At 40.7% G+C, this 16,273-nt stretch overlaps 1 protein-coding gene across 4 annotated transcripts in view; it reads right to left on the bottom strand.

Moving 5' to 3' along the window:
* The window catches only part of ccdc146 (coiled-coil domain containing 146), a 133,727-nt gene that overhangs the window by 56,317 nt on the left and 61,137 nt on the right, over window positions 1–16,273 (bottom strand). For all 4 annotated transcript variants that reach the window (XM_059654578.1, XM_048554372.2, XM_048554373.2 and 1 more), the window contains 3 exons: window positions 15,715–15,772; window positions 3,030–3,206; window positions 952–1,025 (listed from right to left, as the gene is read on the bottom strand). In XM_059654578.1, coding sequence (XP_059510561.1) covers window positions 952–1,025; window positions 3,030–3,206; window positions 15,715–15,772 — 309 coding nt within the window. The remainder of the gene's footprint in view (window positions 1–951; window positions 1,026–3,029; window positions 3,207–15,714; window positions 15,773–16,273) is intronic.

The raw sequence follows: 16,273 nt of genomic DNA, 5'->3' as shown, positions 1-16,273 counted from the left end.
TTTCTTATGTTCTTGTGAATTAGGTTGAACATTGTGCAATCATCAGCAAACATTGCCACTTCTGACCTGATGATGAAGCAAAGATCTTTGATGAAGCAGCTGAACGGTTAAACCTAGGAAATTTGCCCGAGGAACATCTGGAGCAATGTCATGGGATTGAGATGATTGGCCCCAAACAACTACAACCTTTGAATCAGGCATGATTCCAGCTCTGAGGAAGGATCACCGGAACCAAAACATTAACTCTGATTTCCCTTCACAGATGCTGACAGACCTGCTGAGCTTTTCCAGCAATCTCTATTTTTGTTTGATTTACAACATTCACAGTTCTATCAGTTTTTATGATTCCAACCTGTGCAGTTTCCCCTCTGATTTCCACTCCAGTTTTGCTACGGTTCCTTGATATCACACTCGGTCAACTGCTGTCTTGCTGTCAAGGGCAGTCACTCTCACCTTTGGAGTTTGATTTTATTTGACTATAGTTGGACTAAGGGCTGTAATCACATCAGCAACTGGCAGTCAGTGAACAGGCTATCCTCAAGGGAACCACTTGTTATGATAAATTGTAATTCTAAGTTGCTGCAATTTTTGTCTACATTGTTGTAACTAACATCTGGAGTTAGAATTGCAAATCATTTCCTTTGCACAGATATTTTGAAATGTTAGCAATATGTGCTCAATGCACATTTAAAAATTTCTTGGAACCTTCAAATCAGTTTTCACAGAGTGAGCAAAATTCAGAGAAATGCCTATAGCCAATGAAATATATCATGGAACATACAACATTAGAACTGTACAGTACAGGAACATGACGCCAAATTAAACTAATCCTTTCTGCCTGCCCCTGGTCCATATCCTCCCATATCCTCTGCTACCTTCATGCAATGTAGTTTATTATCACTTAAATGTAAATTGTAACTATTTGCTCACAAGTTATAAAAGAAAACCTACTTTCTTTTGCGATTCAACTTCTGTATATCTTTGGCCAGTTGAACAGGAACAGTGTGCAATTGGACCAGATCAAGCTATGGACAGGAAAAATAAACATAAGTTGTTACTTATTATAAAATAGTTTATATATGACTTGGACTTCGAAAATTATTTGTTTCCTGTTATTCGGGGCTTGTTTGGTATTAAGCTGTTTAATTTTTAGAAAATTCACTTGTGGGACTTGGGCATCGCTGGATGGCCAGCATTTATTGCCTGTCCCTAGCTGCCCTTGAACCAAATGGCCTGCTAGGCTATTTCAGAGGGAAACTGGGAGTCAACCACATTGCTGTGGATCTGGAGGCACATGTGGATCAGCCCAGGTGAAAATGGCAGCTTTCCTTTCCTGAAGGACATTAGTGAGACAGAAACGTAGAAGATAGCAGCAGGAGAAGGCCACTGCCCTTCAAGCCTGTTCCGCCATTCATCATGCTCATGGCTGATCATCCAACTCGATAGCTTAATCCTGCTTTCTCCCCATAACCTGTGATCCCATTCACCCCAAGTGCTATAGCTAGCTGCCTCTTGAATACATTCAATGTTTTGGCATCAACTACTTCCTGTGGTAATGGATTCCACAGGCTCATCACTCTTTGGGTGAAGAAATATCTCATCTTCGGAAATGGTCTACCCTGAATCCTTAATCTGTGACCCTTGATTCTGGACAAACACACCGTCAGGAACATCCTCCCTGCATCCACCCGGTCTAGTCCTGTTATAATTTTATAAGTCTCTATGAGATACCCCCTCATTCGTCTGAACTCCAGCGAAATGAATCACAACCTGGTCAATTTCCCATAATACATCAGTCTCACAATTCCTGGAATCAGCCTTTGCTGCACTCCTTCGAGAGCAGAAGCATCCTTTCTCAGAAAAGGAGACTAAAACTGCACACGATATTCCAGGTGTGGTTACACTTAAGCCCTGTATAACTGCAACAACAAATCCCTGCTCCTGTACTCGAAACATCCCGCAATGAAGGCCAGCATACCATGTGCCTTCTTTACCACCTGCTGCACCTGCATGCTTACCTTCAGCAACTGGTGCACAAAGACACCCAGGTCCTGCCACACACTCCCCTTTCCCAATTTACAGCCAGCCATTCAGATAGTAATCTGCTGTCTTGTTTTTGCTTCCAAAGTGAATAACCTCACATTTATCCAAATAATACTGCATCTGCCATTGATTTTCCCACTCATCCGACCTGTCCAGATCATGCTGATGGATATTTGCATCCTCGTCATAGTTCACCCTCCGACTCACCTTAATATCATCTGCAAACTTTGAAATGTTACATTTTGTTCCCTCATCCAAATCATTAACATATATTGTGAATAGCTGGGATCCCAGCACTGATCCCTGTGGCAGCCCACTAGTTACTGCCTGCCAATTTGAAAGGACCGATTAATTCCTACTCTTTATTTCTTCTCTGGCAGCCTATTTTCTATCCATCTCAGAACACTTCTCCCAATCCCATGTGCTTTAATCATGCACAATAATCTCATGCAGGACTGTGTCAAAAACTTTCTGAAAGTCCAAATATACCGCATTGACTGGCTCCCTCTTGGCAACTCTACTAGTTACATCTTCATAGAATTCCAACAGATTTGTCAAGCATGATTTCCCCATCATAAACCCATGCTGACTCTGTCTGATCCTGCCACTGTTTTCTAAATGCTCTGCTGAAAAGTCCTTGAAAATGGATTCAAGAATTTTCCTCACTGCTGATGCTTAAAGATAAGGAGCAGGATTTGAGAGGGGATTTGACAAAAATGTTTTTCACCCAAGGGGTGGTGGGTATCTGGAACTTACTGACTAAAAAGGTGGTAGAGGTAAGATCTCTCAAGACATTCAAAAACTATTTTGATGAATACTTGAAACGTGAAAGCAGAGAAAGTCAAGTGTGAGAAAATGGGATTAGAACAAACAGATGTTTGATGGCCGGTGTGGACATGATGGGCCAAAAGGCCTCTTCTTGTGCCGTAAAACCTCTATGATTCTAAATATACATTTATTCAAAGAGTCGCTTTGTGCTTTCTTACTTTGAGGTGTTCTTCATTTTCTTGCTTCTGTTCCAGTTCTTGTTGCAAGTTTTTCATATCTTCTGTTTTGCTTTCCAGTTCTTCCTTTGTTGTTTTAATTTCACGTTTTCTCTGTGTAATTTCTCTACTTAACTCAATACAACCTTCTCTCAATGCTTTTGTCTTCCTTTCAAAATCCTGCAAAATCAGAACAAAAATAAATCTAACAAAGGAAAACATTGCTCCAGGAATAAAATATACCTTTAATACAATTAAAAGCTTTGTCAACAATATTTTTCTTCATTCAGGGATGGGGGCCTCACTGGCTGGATAGGCACTTATTGACCAACACTAATTGCCCTGGTGAAAATGGTGATGACTTGCCTTCTGGAAGCACTATAGCCATTTGGTGTAGGTTCATTTAGTCTAGTTCAGTTTCTAGTCAATGGTAACCCACATGAGGTTGATAGTGAGTGATTAAGCGATAGTAATACTATTTGAGGTTAAAGGAGCTAGATTCTCTCCTGTTGGAGGTAGTCATTTCTTGGCACTTGTGTGGCATGAATATAACTTGCCATGTGTCAGCCTAAGCTTGCATAATGATCGTGTTTTGATGTATCTGAAGAGTCATAAGTTGTGCTGAACATTGCGCGATCATCAGCAAAAATCCCCATTTTTGACCTTTTGATGGAGAGAAGGTCATTGATAAGCAGATGAAGATAAATTGGACCTAGGGTACTACCTTGAAGAATCCTGAAGCAATGTCCTGGAGCCAAGATAACTGGCAACCAACAACTGGAACTAACTTCCTCAGTGCTAGGTATGACTTCAACCAGCAGAGGGTTTTCCCTTGTTCTTATTTATTCTAGTTTGCTAGGACTTTTTGATGATACACTTGATCAAATGTGGCCTCTCGATGCTAAGGACTGTCACTCTCATCTCATGATATAGAAATCGACTATTGATATTCATTTACTAGCAACTCTTACATGTCTCCATCAGGCATTAGAAAGCATGTATCTTCCATGATATTGCTGAACAGCAAAGATTCACACAGACAATGTAGAAAGTATTTTACAATCTCTTGTTTTAGCTTCATATCTAAAGATATGATATTCACTTTGTCTACTTAACAAAACTCAAACCTGAAATGTTCTTGGCCCAGGTTTGACACTTCATGGGTTTTTGACAATATACAGAAATTTCTTAATACCTTTGTGCATGCCTTAGAATGATGTCACGTCTGAGGTCTGACGTTCAAGTAAACGACATAGGTTACAATACTAAATTACTGCACGGAAATTTCTAACAATGACTAGCACAGTCAATGCGTCTTGAGTAATTTTGTTTTTACTTGCAGGTCATTGGTAAACTGGCTGGCCAGTATTTATTGCCCATCCCTAGTTGCCTTTGAAAAGGTGGTGGTGAGTTGCCTTCTTCAACCACTGCAATCCACATGTTGTAGGTAGATGCACAATACCTTTAGAGAGGGAATTCCAGGATTTTGACCCAGTTGCAGTGAATACATAGGGATATATTTCTAAGTCAAGATAGAGAGCGGCTTGAGGGAGATCTTGCAGGTGGTGGTGTACCCATGTATCTGCTGCCCTGGTCCTTCTGGATGAAAGTTGTTGTGTGTTTGGAAGATGCTGTCTAAAGATCTTTGACAAATTTTTGCAGTGTATCTTTTACACAGTGCACACTGCTGCTATGGAGGCATTGGTGGTGGAGGAAGTGGATGTTGGTGGATACAATGCCAGTTAAGCTGGCTGTTTTGTCCTGGATAGTATTAAGCTTCTTGAGTGTATTGGAGCTGCACTCACCCAGGCAAGTAGGGAATATTCCATCACACCTCTGACCCGTGCCTTTTAAATGGTGACAGGTTTTGCAGTCAGGTGGTGAGTTACTCCCTGCAGTATTCCGAGCCTCTGACCTGCTCTTGTAGTCACTGTATTTAAATGACAAATCTAGATGAGCTTCTGGTCAATGGTAACCCACCAGGGTTTTGATTGGGGGAATTCAGTAACAGTAAAGCCACTGAATGTCAATGGATGCCGGTTAGATTATCTCTTATTGGAGTTAGTCACTGCCTGGGGCAGTTGTATGACATGAATGTTGCTTGCCACTTGTCATCCCACACTTGGATATTGTCCAGGTCTTGATGTATTTGAATATGGACTGCTTCAGTATCTAAAGAGTCATGAATAATGTTCTATAAGTAGTTTTACTTACCTTTGCTTTCACTTACCTTCGTCTGGACTAAACATGATTATACACTAAGGAACTGAACATGGGTAAGTGGGCAGAGCTTGAAACTTGATGGAATAGAATTGGTTGAATAACATCATGATTTTGTTCTCTTCAGAGATCTCAGCTGTTAGACGATTCAACATTTATCAACCTATTATCTAATTCTATTTTCTTGTATTCCCACTTATCCAGTAAGTCCATCAAAAAATTAGGAAAGCATTTGGGATGCTGGACTTTATTGGAAAGGGGACTGGAGTACAAGAATAAGCCAGTCTTATGAATATTGCCTAGGGCTTTGGTGAGACAAATCCTGGACTACTGTAAGCAGTTTTGGTCTCCATATTTAAAGAAGATATACTTGAACTGAAGGCAATCCAGGGTGATTCATTAGATTCATCTCTGGGATGAGTTGTTTGTCTTATGACAAAAGGCTGGGAAAATTGGGCCCATGCTCCTTGAAGTTGAGAAAAATGGGACATGATCTTATTGAAACATGCACAGTTCTGAAGGCTCTTGACTTTGTAAAAGCTGAGGTTTCATTTCCACTGACTGGATAGTTGGACAGAGGCCAGTCTCAGGATTGAAATAAGGTGGAACTTCTTTACTCCACCCTTTTTTACTCAAGGGTTTGTGAATCTTTAGAAACCTCTATCCCAGGGTTTTATGGTCGGTTGATATTTGAGTATATGTAAAGCTGAGATGGAAATATTTCTGGTCTCTTCAGAAGTAAAGGGTTATGGGAGTAGCTAGAAAAATGCAGTTAAGGCAGATCAAGTATCATCATATTGAATAGTGGAATAGAATCAAGAAGCCATGTGGTTTACTTTTGTCCCCATTTCTTATGTTACAGTCAGTGACTTGGTTGCTGCCGGTCTTTAAGGTGGCAGGTTAACTGTTTTGTAAGGAATGATGAGATAAAATAAAGAGAACAGTAACTTTAGATGCAATCTAAAATAATACAGATAAGGGTTAAGAGACAACACATTGCTATAGGTATGCTGGAATCATTGGCAGATGAGATGTTTGAAGGCTTGTGCATTCTTTCTAACTTTACCTCTTTATAAATGTTCAATATGTTCAGTACTTTCCCAAATAATTCTCCACTTTGGTCGGTCATAAGTCAAGGATTCCCACAGATCGGCAGGAAAGTTGGATCTTTTCCCTGATGCATCAAGGATATTCCAGAAGTGTTTCTGCTGTTTTTTCCTGGAGGTTTCCTGTTTTGGCAGAGTTTCAACTAAAACAGCTGCTTCGTGAGTCTGGTATTAAGCACATGAATGTAATGTATTACCTAGCAAAACTGGTTTTGATTGACTGGCACATCAATGCTGGGTATATGTTGACTCAGGAGAGGATAACCTTATTGGATCGCCTTATTTGCAGTGATTTGGAGGATCTTTCAAAGGTACCATTGATGTATATAGGAAGGCAAGTGTCACAATTGCCTCATAAATCATTACTTTACTTCCATGTTTAAGAACCTGATGTTCAAATACACTTTTCCTCAATTGGCAGTTCGCTGAGTTAGCACATTGGAGCTAATGAAGGCTCTCAGGAGAGCCTTCTTTTGATGAAGGCAGCCATTATTTATCCTTGAATCAAAAATAAAATCTTTTTATTTGGTCATTTACCTCATAGCTCTTTATGGCAGTTCTCTGAGTCCAAATTGGTTGCTGCATTTCCGATATTACAACAGTGATTACACTGCAAAAGCTCTTCATCACTTTTAAAACACTTTGAGGCAATCAGTGATAGTGAAAAACACTACACAGTTCAAGTTGTTCTTTCTTTAATTATTTGTTCCCTTTTCCTCCTTTACTAGATATCTCTGTTATACTATGAAGTGGAAGTTGGTTTTGTTTGTAACATGACGAAGAATAATATGGTTCCAGTCTTTTTACCAGCCAAAAATTACATTCTTCAGCATGGTTTAGAGGAAATTTATACAAAAGTGCCTTTGTAGTTATTTAAAATACATTTTTAAAGATAGAATACAATTCATTATATTTTTACAATATGTTACAAACAGCAGATTCCAATTTGTTGTTCATCCATCCAAATATCTTCCCACAGGCATATGCCATCCACATGGGCCACATTTTGAAGTGTGTTTAAAATACAATTTGCTCCACATGGAACTTGATTTCAATAACTATAAGTGTTTTAAAACAAAAAAAAATTGAAATTATTTAAAAGAGTTTTGTGATTCATCCAAAAATCGTATCTTAGATAGTCCTTTTAGTTTGGTTTAATACATCAGGTTGGAGGACTGCAGGGCTTAATATGAAAGATGACGACGTTTCATGAACACTTAGCATTGCAACTAATCATAACTCCTTTGGAAAACTACATACCTTCTATGTCTTTCTGAATAACCTGCATACGCTAAGGTCAAAAATGCCGCCCGAACATGCAACACATTTAAATTAAACTCTGTCAAATGAAGCTCAGCCCAGATCACATTTATAGATCACTTTTCAGTCGCCCACTTTAGCAATGAACTAGTGAAAGACATTAGGTGCAGGCTGCCTCTCACACCATTACTACTGATGAGGAATGGCATATTGAATCACCCTCTTAAATCATTGACTTTTGCTTCAGTCATAAGTTAGGAGGAACCTAATGAAACATTCAGAAAAAAGAGAATAAATTTCAATGAATGATCAAACTGCACATAAAACATCTCTGACCTGGAAAAGCAATGGGTCTGCCCAATTGAGCAATTTACAAGTATGGTAGGACAATACATGAGGGAGACAGGAATAGAAGGATTTTTCAATGGAATCAAATGAAGACGAATGGAAAGGGCACCATATGGAGCATTGATGCTTGTAAAGACATGTTGGGCCAAGTTGCTCGCTTCTCTCCTTCTGGTTCTTTGTAACAAAGCACCTTATAAACTGAAACCATGCTATAGTTTAGAAAGATGACCACGTATGATTAAACTAAGTAAGAATGCCAAGAATACGATTAATGCATCCATTTGACATGATCATTACAGGTAAGTAACATTATTTGGTAAAGGTATACATTAATTGTTAAATGCAACTTGCTCCTGTCCCAATACATTTGATGGCAGGACCTTTTACATCAGTTTACTTACGTAATGAATCATAATATACTTGTTGTTTTCATAATGATTTGAACATACAATGAGTTCCCTAATTGGGACTATTAACCTGGTCCAATCAGGGAGTCCTGGCTAACAGATATAAACAGGTGTGTAGGGGTTCTGTTCACACTAGGAGCTGGCTCTGAGCTAGCAGGGTCAGTGTTGTGTACTGTGCACTTGTAAGTAAAGGTTGACTTGGTGACAGGATACTGGCCTTTATGGAATTATTTCAGTGGTGGCAAGAGAAAAACATGCCCCTGAAGAGATTCACTCACAACAGTCATCTTTGAGTTACAGTAAGCATCATGCCACTATTTGGGACATTTGTTCAATCCAGCTGTCAAAAATTGGGCCCAGTATGTTGAAAGAGCGTGCTTCTTTTTTGCAGAATGTTAGGGCAGATGAAAATCAGCAAGGAATTCTCATAGCTTGTGGATCTGCAGTGTTTTCAGTTATTAGGAGCTTAACTTTCCCTGAGGTACCAGATACTAAAACCTGTCTCAAGAGTTGACGGTTTTAGCTAAGGAATATTACAATCCCAAGCCTTCTCTAGTTCTGAGGCAATATCAGTTTTTCATTGGCAGTTCAAGAACCAGGGAACTCTCAAATGAGATTTTTGACAAGGTTAAGATGACTGGCAGAGGCATGTAATTTTATTTTAACCCTAAGCGAGATGCTGAGAGACCTTTTGGTATGTGGGATTAACGATGTGGCCCTGCAAAAGCGTCTACTAGCTGAAGCCCAACTGCTCTTCAAGCAGGCACTACAGTTGGCTTTGACATTAGAAAATGTCGCAAGTGGAGCTAATAAATTACAGGGCATTCTGACGGAAGTGGACTCTCTCACCAGGCTGACTGAGCTTGGGGTATACCACTTGAGTGAAGGCAATTGCATGGCCTCACTCAAGATATGTCCTGAACCAAGGAACTCTAGATCAGCCCACAGCAAAATCCTAAAACAAAGCCAAGCCTCAGCCAAATGGTTAAAAATTTCCTGAGGATCTGGGCTAGCAGGCCATTGTAGTTGCCAATTGCTTTATGTGCAAAAGTAAAGGCAGAAATCAGGAGGCTGGAAAGTGAAGGAATCATCAAATCAGTAAAGTTTGCAGGATGGGCAGCACTAGTCATACGATTTGTGAAGCCCAACAGTTTGGTTCACTTTTGTGGGGATTTCACAGCTTTTCACAACTGGGCAAATACCCAATCTCTCACATAGAGGACTTGTATGCAAAGCTGGCAGGGTGCTGTCTTTTATACAACTGGACATGAGCCTTGTGTACCTGCAATTGCAATTAGATGAGGATTGCCAGAAGTATACTTCAATTAATACCCATAATGGTTTGCACCAATATACAACATGGCTTTTTGGGATATCATCAGCCTGTGCCAATCTCCAGCAGATGATGAAGAACACTTACAAGGTCTGCCCCAGGTCACCATTTATCTGGATGGCATGCTAATAGCCAGTAAGACCAACAAAGAGCATTTAAATAACTTGGACATAGCGCTTAAATACTTCTTCAAGGCAGCTGTGTTCCTTAGGAGAGAAAAATGTGTGCTCCAGGCACTCCATATGACATACTTGGGCTACAGAGTCAACAAGGCCAGTTACACACATGAGAAGATAAGGTGAAAGCGATCAAAGATTGCCATGGCTCCCACATCTGAACTAGATCTTAGGTTTTTCCTTAGTTTGGTGAATTACTATGGAAGACTCATATGTAATGTGGCCTTCTTCCCGGCACTCTTAGACCCAATATTGACAAAGGGGTAACTTTGGAAATGGTTGCAAACCCACGAGGCCTTTAGGAAAGTGAAGAAGCAGCTATCATCGTCTCAGGTGTTGGCACACAATGAAGCCAAGCGTGATGTGGTGCTGACACGCGCTGCCTCCCCATATTGTATCGGGGTAGTGTAGGCTCACCAATGGCCCAATAGAGAGGAACGCCTGATAATGCATGCTTCCCAGACTTTGGCTGATGCAGAACAATAAACCATCCAGATAAAGATGGAAGGTTTGGTGGTCATCTTTGGAGTGAGGAAATTCCACCAATACCTTTATAGATGTAAATTTGTAATACTAATGGATCACAAACCCTTGCTGGATTTTCTAAAGGACGTTGAATTCAGTGGCAGGCTCTTATTCTGAGAGCATACAATTACAAGTTGAATGCCATGTGGTAAATGTAGACACCTCGTGCTGTCTCCTACTGGTAATACACCACTGGTGGTGCCGCCACTAGATAACTCTGTTCTTGTTTAAAACTTTAAGGACAGACTTCTGGTTACTGCTGACAATATCAGATTGTGGACATAAAAAGATCCCATCTTGGCAAAGCTAAAACAGCTGGTGGTGATGGGGGAAACAAAACAGCCATCACAACCAGAACTGAAACCTTTCTGGACCCAATGAAACCAGCTGACTGTAGAATATGGCATTTTATTATGGGGAGCAAGAGTGATTGTCCGAAGCAAAGGTCACTGCCAGATACTAGTTGAATTTCATCATGGTCATCCAGGGGTTTCTAAGATGAAAATGTTGCGAGACATTATGTCTAGTGGCCAGGATTTGATGTAGATGTAGCCATGCTGGTGGGGCAGTGCCCAGAGTGCCAGCAAAGACAAAAATTACCACCAGCAGATCCCCCACATTCATGGGAATGGCCAGATAAATCCTGGACTTGGTTACAGGTTGACTATGCCAGCCTTCATGAGTCTCGGTTAGTCACATTGGACCCCATTCAAAGTGGTTGGACATGCATAGAGTTCATTCATCAAACACGTGGATGACATTTGAAAAGCTGCGAACATCTTTTGCAATATGCAGACTCCCAGAGGTGTTGGTCACATAGAATGGGCCATCATTTACTAACAGGGAATTCAAACAGTTTCTAAAGTTCTCTCTGATGAAGGGTCTAGGCCCGAAACGTCAGCTTTTGTGCTCCTGAGATGCTGCTTGGCCTGCTGTGTTCATCCAGCCTCACATTTTATTATCTTGGAATTCTCCAGCATCTGCAGTTCCCATTATCTCAGTTTCTAAAGTTGAATGGCATTTGGCATGTAAGGATATCTCCATATCATCCATCATCCAGTGGTCTGTCGGAATGAGCAGTCTGAACTTTGGTAGCAGGCTTAAATAAACAGCCAACACTTTCACTCCATACTAAACTGTCCAGCTTCCTGTTAGATTATAGGGCCACCCCTCCCACAATTACAAGGATAGCTCCAGCAGATTTACGAATGGGGACAGAAGACTCCACACCAGATTAAAGCTTGTTATCCTGGATCTTGGGGGAAGGGTGAAACAGCATCAGGAACATCAATGCCTGACACAAGACTCCTCTTTGCAAGAGAAGCAGTTAATGTCGGGGAGGAACTTTGGTGTTGAAACCATGGGAATAGCCCTGTGTAGTCGAAGTGATTTCAGGTCCCATGACATATAAAGTTCAGGTAGGAAATGCGGTCATTAGCAAGCATGTAGACCAAATGAAAGCTACAATCTTTCAAAATGGGGCAGGAGCAAAACATACCCCGTACCTCAGAACATCTGGCTGTCAGAAACTGTGGGTTTTCCCACCACAACCCCACCCACACCCCCAAAGCCTAGCATCAAAGAAACCTCTGAGGACAAGACAGACATGGTAGATGCTGCAGTCTCGACACCATTACTACCTGAAGAAGAAAATGAATTTTTTCTGAGATGGTCAAGAGGTGGGCTATAGTCCAGTATATGCCACCAGTCTCTAAGCCAGAGTCGGATGAACCAGACCTGGTGCGAAAATGCCCCAAGTGAAGTTCAGGGAAAACTAATGGGTCTATGACCCTGAACTTAGAGGGGGAAACAGTGATTGGACTGATGTCAGCCAGGTAGACCTCACAGAATGAGTCCCCTGATTAGGGCTGTTAACCTGGTCCCATCAGGGAGTCCTGGCTGACAGATGTAAACAGGAGTGTCGGGGGTTCCGTTCACTTGAGGAGCGGATTCAGTGTCATAGACTATGTATGTGTGAATAAAGGGTGACTTGGTGGCAGGATATTGGCCTTTGTGGAGTTATTTCAGTTTTCACTGACTTTTATGCTCATTATTATCTCTTTTTGAGATTAACACAAATTTTCCAGCACAGATTTACCCTTTAGGTCTCTGTTCAACTAGCATAATAACCTTTTCACAACTTGGCTTGACATGCAATGAATAACTGAAAATTATTTTTCTTTTAAAACATCTGTATTCTTTAAAAAATAAACTAAACCAGACTTCTGTGAATTCGTTTAACAAATTAGTACAATACTTTACTCCACAAAAGTAACTTTTAAAGTGTTATTGCATGAGATACTACTGACAATTTTTATAGCCTGTATTTTGTTGACTCTCAACAGTATATACAATTTAGATGACCAATTATGAGGATTTCGTATGTTACTCACCCATCTTGTCCACTAACTATTGTGGCACAGTTTAATTTGTCTATTATGAGAACTGGCAATGGTCTGTGTTACGTTTATCTGTATTCTTCTTGTTTTACAAGAAAAAAATGAGTGAGTTGCCAACAATGAATCATTTATGTAGAAATATTTGGAAAGAACTTCTTGCTTAATATTACTTCTGCAAATGATTTCCATCTAACATTTGGCATTATATGTTTCTACACAGTTCAGTAAAACTGAACTTAAACTGAACTTAAAACTAAAGCATCAGAAAAAAATACTTCTGCTTTAAACCTTTATTGAAAGATGAATGACTGTTTACTTTCTTATTGAGAATGCCACTGGTTAGCTGAATGTTTCTGTATTATTTAACGCACTTGCACTATGAGTTGCAACTTAGAGTGTCTATACGTGCATATGTTCAACAAAATAGTTTAGAGACAAATTAACAAATAGGAAAACAAAAGCAAAATACTGCGGATGCTGGAAATCTGTAAAATGCTGTAACTATCCAGCAGGCCAGGCAGCTTCTGTAAACAGAGAAACAGGGTTTCAGGTTTAATGAAATTCATTGACTGAAAGGTTAACCCTGTATCTCTCTCCATGGATGCTCTTACAGAAATGCAGAACTTTATGGTGTAGAAGGATGCCATTTGGCTCATTGTGCCTGCACTGGTTCCATTACCTAGTGCCAATCTCCTGACTTTTCCCCTTCGGGTGGCATCATTATGGCACTGCAGGAGACCCAGGATGGACATGTCATCTAAGGAATGGGAGGGGGAGTTGAAATGGTTCGCGACTAGTGCTGTTCCTGCAACTGGTTGCAGGAACAGCAATTCCTATTCCGCTTGGGAACCCTGCAGCCCAATGGTATCAATGTGGATCGCACAAGCTTCAAAATCTCCCCTTCCCCCACTGTATCCCAAAACCAGCCCAGGTCATCCCCACCTCCCGAACCTGTTCTTCCTCTCACCTATCCCCTCCTCCCACCTCAAGCCGCACCTCCATTTCCTACCTACTAACCTCATCTCGCCACCCCCCCCGACCTGTCCGTCCTCCCCGGACTGACCTAACCCCTCCCTACGTCCCCACCTATACTCTCCTCTCCACCTATCTTCTCCTCTCCACCTATCTTCTCTTCTAGCCATCTTTGATCCACCTCCCCCTCTCTCCCTATTTATTTCAGAGCCCTCTCCCCATCTCACTTTTCCGATGAGGGGCCTTGGCCTGAAACGTCAGCTTTTGTGCTCCTGAGATGCTGCTTGGCCTGCTGTGTTCATCCAGCTGGACACTTTGTTATCTCTGATTCTCCAGTATCTGCAATTCCCATTATCTTTAATCAAAGGCTTACATGTTGTCAGGCAGGATTCTTGGCCTCTTTGGAACTCACTGCAAAAGTCTTGCATCTGCCTGAAGTTGCCAGTTAATCAGAGGCTAACAGCCACTGAGACCTGGCAAGCAATGCTGGAGATCTAGGCTGTGCAACCTTGAACAGCTGCACTAACAAAAACGTAACTTTTTTTGGGCTGTGGGTTGTGGGGAGAGAGGATGGTTTGGGAGTTGGTGTGGTTGGAGGCAAGTGGCTGGGGTGGCTTTGAGTCATTGATACTTGCCCTCCTTTCCAATGTCATCAGTTGTTCCCAGTTGAGGCTAAATGGAGACCCTTCCCAACCCAGCCAGCAGTGCACACTGGTTTCCCTATCAGAAAAGCAGCCACTTCTCCCTTACTCCGAATAGGCAGGTAATCAGGTCAGTGGCAGGTTTGAGACCCTTAATTGGACATTCATTAACCACTTAAGGCCTTAATTAGAAGTCCAACACCTTTGAATTTTCCTACCCAGAACTTGATTAGCAGGAAAGGGAGGTATCTTTTCAGTGCCAACTATTTGTCCTTCCTGCCTTCTGCCCTACCATCTTTAGGGAGGGAAGTCCCATTCATAATTGCGATTGTTCAGATAAATTATTCAAATGGAAGGGTATTGAAATATGATTAAGTAACTTTTTGTATCATTGAAATGTGATTAATATCTCCCTTAAATAACTGTAAGGTATCTTTAACTGCTGAATTACAATCAATGATGTTAACCTTGTTAACTATTAATAGTTTATTAATTGTATGATTTAACAATTGATTAAAGAAAGATCATACCTAATTCCAGACAAACAAAATCATAGTAATCTGTGTAAGATGCTGGCTGAAACTGGACAGTGAGCCAATGGTTATTGGTTGATACAAGAATATATTTGCACTGCAGTTCCTTAAGTGAAGGGCTAGAAGTGAAACAGTGTATGTAAAGCAGATTTGAACGTGACATAACTGTGCACTGGAGCTGTTTAAATATTCAGATCTGATGTTTTAATATAGTGTCCATATCTGATTCTAGCAATGTTACCACCATGTTCCTCATTCGTATAGTGGTTAGTGGCCCTGCCTGTCATGTAGGAAATTAAGGTTCACTTCCCCAATAAGTAGATTACTTTGATTAGTTACCCTGTGTTTTTGTGGGATGACATGGTGCTTCAGTGGTTAACAGTGCCAGGGGCCTGGGTTCAATTCCAGCTTTGGGTGACTGTCTGTGTGGGTTTCCTACCACAGTCCAGAGATGAGCAGGTTAGGTGGGATAGCCATAGTAAAATGTGGGGATATGGAGATCGGGTGGATGCTTTTCAGAGGGTTGGTGTAGACCAGATGGGCTGAATTGCTTCTTTCTGCATTACAGGTTTTGTAAAATTGTAAGTCTAGTTATAAGCAATTAGTACGGCCGAGCTGAATCATTAGTGTAAGTTAGGGCTGAGCAAGTTAAGCTAAAACAACATGCAATTAATATATGCATCAAATCAAATTATTCAGCATATTTACCCAACACAAAATGTTAATTATGTTCTTTTAAAGGAATGAATGGTGGGCTTAACAACTCACTGCAGCTTTTGGTAGCCTCTCAAAGTCTTTTTTAAACATTTCCAGTTCTTCTTGCAAACTGAAAACAAAACAGAATTCACGTTCAATTTGTTGAATTGACAAATATTGATCACAAGAGAGAAATATAATCTACACTTAATTCAAGGTCCTGTAATTTAAAATAGCTGCCACTGGTACTAATTTTTATTTTGCTCCTTTACTAATGTTGTTTAACTCAAATTATTCTGTAAAGCAATTTATAGTGTAAAAATTGATTTTGAGAGAACAGAAATAGCCTTAAGTGGCTGAATAATCAGACTACAGGACAAAATATTCAAACATGACATTCTCCATGCATATAAGCAAAGGCAGAAATTTATTCTTTATTCATTCATGGGATGTGGTCATCACTGGCATCACATTTATTGCCCAGAGGGCAGTTAAGAGTCAGCAACATTTTAGGTCTGGAGCCACATGAAGGCCAGACCAGGTAGGGATGGCAGTTCCTGTCCCTACAGGATATTAGTGAATCAGATGAGTTTTTCCCTGACAATCAGCAATAGATTCACAGTCATCGTTA

This window comes from Stegostoma tigrinum, chromosome 25 (assembly GCF_030684315.1).
Source record: "Stegostoma tigrinum isolate sSteTig4 chromosome 25, sSteTig4.hap1, whole genome shotgun sequence".
Lineage (NCBI taxonomy): Eukaryota > Metazoa > Chordata > Chondrichthyes > Orectolobiformes > Stegostomatidae > Stegostoma > Stegostoma tigrinum.
The sequence above is the reverse complement of the archived record's forward strand: the minus strand, read 5'-3'. Positions and strand labels throughout refer to the sequence as shown.